Source organism: Austrofundulus limnaeus, unplaced genomic scaffold, assembly GCF_001266775.1.
Source record: "Austrofundulus limnaeus strain Quisiro unplaced genomic scaffold, Austrofundulus_limnaeus-1.0 Scaffold160, whole genome shotgun sequence".
Lineage (NCBI taxonomy): Eukaryota > Metazoa > Chordata > Actinopteri > Cyprinodontiformes > Rivulidae > Austrofundulus > Austrofundulus limnaeus.
This window is the reverse complement of record NW_013952562.1, coordinates 27878-37175: the sequence shown is the minus strand read 5'-3', so window position 1 is coordinate 37175 and position 9298 is coordinate 27878. Positions and strand designations below refer to the sequence as shown.

The window sequence follows — 9298 nt, the reverse complement described above, 5'->3', positions numbered from 1 at the left end:
TGTGTATATAAATACATATATTTGTGATTAATAGCTATTATCCATATATGCTGTATATATGAATACATTTGCTTGAATGCTTGTTATACATATATCTGTACTGCAAATATAAACAAGTTCATATATTCAAATGTTTCTGATGTTTTTTTTTCTATCTATGAGGTTAAGATGTCAATTTAAAAAAGATAAGGCTGTGATACGGAGCAGCCCCTCCCATGCACTCGCCGTCCCTCTCGAGACAAAATGAAAAGGTGGTGGGGAAAAAAATAACAACAAAAAAAGCATTTTAAGTAATTGTAAACTAGAGAAGTGTGTGACCATTTTTGGTCATCTGAAATAGTTTTGCCTGTATTCAAAAAAGCATATCAGCAATATATATGTATATATACATGTTTTGTATATATTCGAAATGTACATTTGTTTTTAAGTGCAACTCTCCGAGCAGTTTACACTGGCTGAAGGAGATGCAGTGGTCCGAGTATATTAGAGCTACAAGTCCTCAGCAATAAAAATGTTTGGTCTTTTGGTCCCTAAAACAACTAAGGAATGACAGATAAGACTCCCTGGAATCCCGTTGCAACGGCATCCCCTGGAAACAAACAGGCACTCCGAGCTGAAGATGGCCATCCCAAGTCTAAGCCATGTTGTGTCCTGAAAAATGTCACATACTTGTGTTCTCCCTCTGAGAACTTGTACCTCCTTGTTTCAAGTCTTAAAAATTGATCTTCAAAAGTCAGTTGTCCAAAAACCTCGAACGATCTCGCAGAAAGATCTCCTACGGCAATCCACTATTCTGTTATTTTAAAAAAAGTTTTTTTGTGTGTGTTTTTGTTTTCCTCTTGGACTTTTCCCATCCATAGTTCAGTGGGGTTGGTCATTGTGAACAAGTTTGATATATTATTTTCAATGTTTTCCCCACTTTCTCAGAGTTCAAGTAAAAGTGTTTGTGGTCCGGACAAGGTAGTCGTCATTCAAGCAGGGTTTTATGGTGGAAGAGGTGTGTAATGTGTGTGCAGGAGAAAATAAGTCCTGGTGTTAACCAGGCCGGTACAAATCCTCTCTCTGAGTTCCATAGTTTAAGTACATCCAAAAAGGAGATGTCCGTGACTTGTCCAATGCTCCTATCCTCCAAAGTAGCCCCGGTGGTCCAGATGTTGCGTTTGCACTCGGTGGTGGGTGGCAAGTGGTCAACGCGTTCTTCAGCTCAACAAATCCTGTAAAGCACAAGAGAAACAGGAATTGTTTAGGTAGCAAAACTTCAATGTTTCTTTCGCCTTAAAGCAGGGGTTCTAAAACTTTTTGGGTCTGGGGACCCTTTATAAGGAGTGAAATATATTTCCAGGGACTCCCTCATAAACCTCATGCTGATTTAAAACTAATTTAAACCCATTTTAACTCCTAAATTCCATGGGAAGAATTCTTATCTGTTAGGTTTAATATGTTTGTTTTAGTGGTGCATTAATACCCATTTTATATGCATTTATGCAATTTTTACATTAAAAACAAAATTAGCAATTTATTGTAATTTCTTAAGGACCCCCATGCTACGACTCAGAGACGCCTGAGGGTCCTGGGACCCAAGTTTGAGAACCTCAGTTCTGCTGTGTAAAGTAGCTGAACAAATATTTTACCTGTTGTAGATAGCTCTCAGTACAACCTCAGGTTGCAGAAATCAATTAGTTTTAATCTGATTCACAAGCTAGTGGCCAGTCTGAGTGGAGCCAAGACCAAAGCAGATTTTTGCCGTCCTTCATTCTTAAGCCTGATCTATAATCCTTGAATACGACTGGAATGGTTGCATGACAAAAACTGCATATATTTTTTTACCCTCATCCCCTGCTGAGACCCTGTCTTGTGTGAGTCACACCTTCTGTCTTGCAAGTATTTGCAGAATGTTATGTTATTGGTCAGAAATAAAAATATGGGATAGCTGACTTGGCAACTGTTCCTGCAAAACTTACAAAGATATTCAAATAAATCTTAGAAAGATCGTTGACTCATGGAAGAAGATGGCATGGAGGAGACAGCCTGGAGATACAGGTGGCTCTCTGTGGCTGTGCTGGCTGTGAGAGAGAATGCCTCCTCTGGGCAGCTGTAGCTGTGCTGACTGGGAGGAAGTACGCTAGTGTAGGATATTCGTATGTGCTACAGAGGGAGGACAACGAGAGGGCTTTTAAGGATTTCATCCTACGGTTTCTCTTCGAGTGTGAATTTTTCACGCGATAAAGACCATCTCACAATGATTGAGATCTGACATCTCGTCTTTATTCTAGTATAACAGCGCTTTAGCGGTATATACAAAAGTTATTTAATAAAACTTGAAAGCATTAGCAGTTTAACATTACGCACTTATTCCAGTAGAAATRTGATATTCCATAAGGAAGTATACAGGTGTCACTGAAAGTACTATAGCTAGCTGCTTTTGCTGTTATTTGTGCTTGCAAATAACCTTACAATTCTATGTGAATACCTGCTTATAAAAGTACTGAGGGTGTAAAAGTTTATAAAATAGCATTTGCATAAACCTCAATTCAAATTGGGGGTGTCAGGACATGCAAAACCGATTATAACTCAGAAACTGTTCAACATAGAAGCTTCAGATTTCTTTGGTTGTTTAGCTCTGATGAAGCTCTATCCATCAGGCCCACCAATCAGTGCCCCCACCCCCCGTGCCCGGACCCCCAATTTATCTGAAAAAGGGGTATGGTTATAGCTCAAAAACTATTAAACATAGGAGCTTCAGATTTCTTTTGCTGTTTAGCTCTGATGAAGCTCTATCGGTCAGGCCCACCAATCAGTGCCCCCAACCCCCCGGACCCCCAGTTTATCTGAAAAAGGGGTATCTGGACATACAAAAATGGTTATAGCTCAAAAACTATTAAACATAGGAACTTCAGATTTCTTTGGTTGTTTAGCTCTGATGAGGGGCTATCCATCAGGTCCAACCCCCACCCCCCCAAAAGACCCCCACCCAAACCACTACAATTTTAGGATGCATCTAGTAGCATGACATTTATTAGGAATAAAGACTTCTGAGTTCTGGTGCATTTGTGCGTGCGGGGGTCATTATGTTACCGCTATGCCGTATCTAGTTTGTTTATATCTTTTCCACAGGACCACTCTTTAAAAGACCTGCACTAGTGCTTTTAGTTCTTAAATAGTTTCTACCATTTAGCTTATTAATTATTTACAGTCTTAGCAAGGAAAGACCAGGTGATGTGACTTTGATAAAAAAAAAAAAACGTTTGAAGTGAAATGGATTGTGTAGAGTTATAAATAGAACTCAAGTTTGAAGAAAAATGGGTGTAGAAGTAAAAATCAAACACATGATGTTTAATTTATTAAGGGTGCATATTCTTAAAGTTACATTCATTTGCAGCTGTACAATAGCAGAAAAGTCCACCTGCCTCTGTCAGCACTGAACACAAAGACTTTGTGTGAATGTAGACAAATATCAATTTGCTGAGACAATTTTGAAAACAAATGGGCGCTCATTCTGCAGCAAATTAATCTGACTGCCTGGGACTGAAGCAATCATAATCTGTGGGACTAAACAATTAGATTTTGTTTTTGTTCAAATCAAAGTGTTTGTTTTGGGTTTTTCATCTGATGACAGAATTATAGTCAAAGACACACCCAAACATTTTTTTTCTTGTCTTGGGTACTTTAGCTGTCTTTGTTCTTCATGTTGTGAGTGAAAGAGCAAAAACTGAAGTTTAAAACAATATCCATAGTCCTTTTCTTGAACATGTTTAAATATATCGGGGAGTGGGGGGGGGAAACCTCTGTCACATAATATTTTTGACAAATTCCTGTGAGATCGCAGTATTTTGCCTGCAGTGATATGCTTCAGGACTCTGTATGGTATATGGCTCGGCTGGCTTGTGAGTGGGTGATAAGTTGCCCTTGAATGAAGTCATCAGCAGTGAATGAACGATGCGGCCTAAACTCTCCATCACACAGATGAAGAGAGGAGACAAAGAGGAACGGCACAATTACCCGCCTGAGGGGTAATAAATGCCTCCCCTTTGGAAGATGTGCAACACAAAGAACCATTTACCAATTATCTTTTACCTACAGGGTAACATGCCGGGTCACTCACTGTAAAGATGTTCTGCAAACAGAGCAGGAGGCTGTGTGAAGGGAAAAGCCTCAACAGTTTTGTTTGTTTGCCAGAAAAAGAACAATCAACCCAATTTCAATGTGTGAGGGGGAATGATTTTTAAATCACATCGATATGTTTTCAGACTTACAAATCTGCAACCAATTCCTCACTTTAGCCTGATGCTACACAGAGTCTTATAACAGTGACACAATGTTGCTAAATATATTCATAAACTGTCTGCACAGGAGAAGGACTTCACTAATCTTTACGAGCCTTTTACAGATGATCAGGTTGGTATTAGGCACCTGAAATTGTTATGACATGAATAAAAGGTTATGGAAAACATATCAAGCCATGCCGTAAACTGCTTGCTGGTGGAGCGTTTGCCAGTAAAACGCTGTCCTAGCTGTGCATGCTTTGGTTCAGTTAATCGACTATCAAACTCAAAGTAACACAAAGTTTTTCCAGGCCGATTGAGCCTGACTCGCTGACCTGTCTTCCTCTGTGCACGATGGCTGCCCTGCCCGCCACAATGGCAGCGGCTGTCTAGGGCGGTGGCTAGTAGGGGCGGTTGGCATCCTTTGGCCTTTTGAGCTGAACCTTCAGTCTTTTCATGCCGATCTGGAAGCCGTTCATGGATTGGATGGCAGCTTGGGCGCTACCTGGGTTGTCGAAGCTAACAAACCCTGAGGGAAAGGTCAGCGGAGAGAGAAACAGGGGAGGGTGTCGTTAGATGGACAGCCGAGAACAGTTTGAGGTTAGGAGGGAGTGAAGATTAGGTGCATGTTCAACAAGCAGTCCTTTACATGTAAATATAGAGCCTGAAAGAGAAATCTTTCGTTTTGCACATTTATCTTAACAATTTGCATTTACCTTATGAGAAGCCATGAATTTATTCAAGCAGTTTACAACACATTCAAAAGGTTAAGCACCTACAAAGATTGGATCAATATGCAATTTGGTCCACATGAAACCCAAGTATGTAAACTATTCTATTTATGAAGCGTTGGCATGTCTAGAACAGCTACCACTGGCCAAGTGGTAGCATTACAAGCTAAGTGTAATCAGGTGGTTGCCAGAGCGTCTGGCAGTCCGACAAAACATTACATGAAGGTCACAAAACACACATGATGCTTCGTAGATGCATTAGACAGCATTATCAACAGTTTAATTAGGGCGGGGGGTTTACATTGTTTGCATGACGTCAATATGATTGCATTATGCAAATGCCCATCACATGGGGTACAGAATGCCACAAAGCCCCCCAAGTTAGAACCAGTGAGTACCTGAGGAGGTTTTGGTTGCACAAGATAGACTGCATAAAGGATCATTGTATYGTGTGCCAAGAATTACAGAACCATCTGTGCCTATTATCTTGATGTGTGCCAAAAGTTTTGGTTTTGGATGACACCTTTTGTCATTCTGAAAGGTCTCAAAAACTGGCACCAGCTGGACTACAGCAGGTGTGCTGTTCTTTGCAGAGGCTCCCATTACCACCAGAGCCAAGATGGCTGTGTTCAGAGTGTAGGAGGCATAGATGGAAAGTTAAGTGATGTTTATTGCTCACTGATGAATCTGAAGGATGCAAACATGCAAATCTTATTTTGTGTTATATTGCAACATAGCATAATGACTTGACGCTTAAGACAAGAGAGCAAGACGGCAGAGGACAGTAAGCTAATGGTAGCTAATGTTAGCGTGTTGTTGCTTGGTAGTTTGCTACAGTTCTTTGAACTCATTTAAAAATGATGTTACAATTGTTGCAAATGAGTCATGTAAAATTTATCCATCTGTGTGATGTAACCCCCCTGAAAGTGAACCAATCAATGGGCAGCAGTAGCTGATGTCAAAACTGAGCTGGCCTAAACAGAACCACAGCTCTCAGAGTTCCAGAAATCAGGGCAGAACCAGGCTATAAGGGCTTATGCAAACCAGTGTGTTTGTAGCCAGTTAGGTCCCCAAATCTTTCCCCAGGTGAACATGAGAGGGATCAGTTTAGATGAAAGACTGCCATTCGGCCAGTTTAAACAGCTGTGGGCTGACTTGACACGGCAAAGGATACAAGTGCTGTGTGACCCCATTCAGCTCCAAATTACTGCTTGTATCCAGACCTAATGTGGGACCACATCAAACTGACATGAGACCAGCAGTGTGCCCTTACTGCTATTATTCTGTTGATCTGATACTGTAATCATGTGCCGTATCATTTCATTTCTACCACTTTGTCTGTGTGCTTTACTTTTTTTTAAATCAGTAACTGATCTAACACAGTCATCACACAAACAGGATCACAGTTAGAGCAGAATAGTTCAAGCTTATGAAACAAACAAAACAACAAATTATCAGTTTATCTTGTTACTTCCAATTAAACACGAAGGCATCAAATCAAAAATGAAATCCTGCAACTCAACACACTGATAATGTGTTGTGTTATGAAGTCAAAGCTAATTTGCAAATGGGTTGCAAGTGATGGACTCCCCATTAAACATTCTTCATCAACCATTTAAGATTTACCATCTAATTATAAGACTGACAAGACTGTCGACAGTAACAAAGTGAGACAGCACGTCTGTATTTGCGCCTGTCATCAGTTGTGGAAGTTACAGGACTGAACCTCAAAGTCACCATTTTCATTTTGTTACATAGACAACAATAAAATAGAAGTTTGAGGATAAAACTGCGAATATACACAGAAAAAACAACACATGAAATGCTGAGCTTTAAACCAAAACTGGCATAATAATTCATGGACAAATCTAGTTTTTAACTAGGATCAGCTAAAGAAATTCTTAAATATTTAGTTTTGAATTTAAGAGCAGAGTGTTCAGGGGTCATGGGGTGTGTGTGGGGGGAGGTGTGAGATATAGAGAGTCAAAAAGAATAATCAGAATAAAGAACCAATGATCTCTTGGTTTTGTTCATTTTTACCCACCAAAGCATTTACTTTGGTTTGTCGCCCGATCCACAAACACTTTGGAGGAGATGACATTACCGAAAGGCAGGAACATCTGCATCAGCTCGCCATCCCCAAACTCCTGAGGAAGGTGGTAGATGAACAGGTTGCAACCTTCCGGTCCTGCATGGAAACACACAGAGAGAGCAAGAGACAAGAGAACAGAGACCATCAAAGGTCAAAGGCAAAGAGAAGCAGAAAGAAAACAATGGGAGGAAATCAAGTCATAAATGAAAATATATTCATATATATATATATAGGTACTGGAGAGGGCTATTTTAAATAGAATTAAGAAGTTTATTGTGACGTCTGATAACCAGTTAGGATTTAAACCAAATCTGGGCACTGATTTGTGCATTTTTGCCCTGAAGGAGATTTTAGACCTATACAACAGGCATAATACCACAATTTTTATGTTTTTTATCGATGCCTCAAAAGCATTTGATTATGTAAATCATGAAAAATTGTTTCATAAATTGTACGGTAGAGGAGTTCCAAAATATTTATTAAGAATTTTAGTGTACTGGTATGCACATCAATCTGTTTGTAAAATGGAGTAAATTTGTATCATCTTCCTTTTTATGTGAGTAATGGTGTGCGACAAGGTAGCATTCTGTCTCCTTGCCTTTTTAATGTGTAAATGGATGATTTATCTAAGCTGCTGAATCAATGCAGGACTGGCTGCCGGGTTGGCAATAGAACCATCAACCACCTCATGTATGCTGATGAGCTTGTGATTTTTTTGTCCATATAGTGCTGGGTTGCAGCAACTGTTAAGGGTTTGCTCTCAGTATTGGACTGGATTTTGGTATTACATATAATACAAAAAAAGAGTAACATCATGATTGTCAGGAGCAGAGAGGATGTCAAATGATCTTTCCCTGACTTCACTCTGTCTGGCAGCATCCTCAAAGTCAGTGATGAGGTGAAATACTTGGGGCATTACATAACAGCTGACCTGTCTGATGATAGAGACATTTACAGGCAGTGTTGTACGCAGTATGTACAAGCTAATATGCTTCTTCGAAAGTCTTTTTTTGTGCTCAGTGTCTGTAAAAACTGCACTTTTTAAAGCATATTGCACTCCAATGTATACTACCCACCTGTGGAGGCATTACAGAAGAAGCAGTCTACATAAACTTCAGGTGGCGTACAATGACGGCATGAGGATGCTGCTTAAGGTGCCCCGATGGAGTTGTGCCAGTCAGATGTTTGCAAATGTGGTGTTGTGCTTCGGAATCTCATGTATACATGTGTAGACTAGCATACTCTGTAAATGTCATCGTTTATACTTTGACCAAACCTGTACAAAGGTTCTTTTCCTGTCTGTGGAGTCACTGGTGCCTTAACTTACTGTATATGGCAATGGTGAATATTTTCATTTTTATATTTTGTTTTTTTAACTTTTTATTCTTTTTTATTGTTGTTTTGTTTGCTATGGACCTTGTATGTGTCTGAATAATAAGGATTGATTGATTGATTGATTGATTGATATTTAAAGTGTACACTAAAGAAGTAAGATACATAATAGAATAGTACATTTTATAACAATATTAAAAAGTGACAAAAGCACTGATGAAAGTATGTTTGTTATAATTTGTTCATTTTGTGAGCTGATTTTGAAAAAGCTAATTTAGGAAAGGTTTTGTTCTCTCACAGAACCTAAAAGGAAAAGCAGAATTTCCATCCAAGTCTAGAACAATTAGCATTTCTGTCTGAGCTTGATTTGATCAAACTACATCTGACTGATCAGTCGAGTGTTAGAAAAGGCGATTGTCTGGGATAATTGATTTGTTAATTTTCAAGTATACACTAAATCTGAGGTTCTCAGTATTAATAACATCACCGGTCTTTGTCTTGTCTAATAGTAAATTTCCTTCAGTTGATTGTTTTTTAAAGGTGACGTATCATGCAAAATCCACTTTTTTTTAGCCATTTGTTGTACCTGGAGTCTCTTGGAGTGCAGATGATTTGAAAAGTCTCTTGTGGTGCTGTGTAGATATTTTTTTATTTTGTTTGGGTCATGTTTTTCAATCTGATCAGTTTTCTATAGATCACAGTTTTTGTGACAGAACTGTAAAATGAAGTCTGGACTAMCCAACTACAATTTTTGTCTTGATTCTCGTCTGTCTCTGGTTCAGACTCTGGCTCCATCATGTAAGGCTGGATGGACAAGTCTTCCCTTGTTGACATATTTTAGTTAATTTGAAATAAGAAGCTTCTGTGCTGCTAGATAACCC

The 9298-nt window shown here is 39.2% G+C and overlaps 1 protein-coding gene across 9 annotated transcripts in view; it reads right to left on the bottom strand.

The window, feature by feature from the left end:
* celf4 (CUGBP, Elav-like family member 4) overlaps nt 1-9298 on the bottom strand; it is a gene marked incomplete at its 5' end in the record, with an annotated part of 16326 nt that continues 7028 nt past the window's right edge. For 8 of the 9 annotated variants that reach the window (XM_014017033.1, XM_014017034.1, XM_014017035.1 and 5 more), the window contains 3 exon segments: nt 1-1214; nt 4598-4791; nt 7038-7181. In XM_014017033.1, the coding sequence (XP_013872487.1) occupies nt 4664-4791; nt 7038-7181 (272 nt within the window). 9 annotated transcript variants of the gene reach the window in all.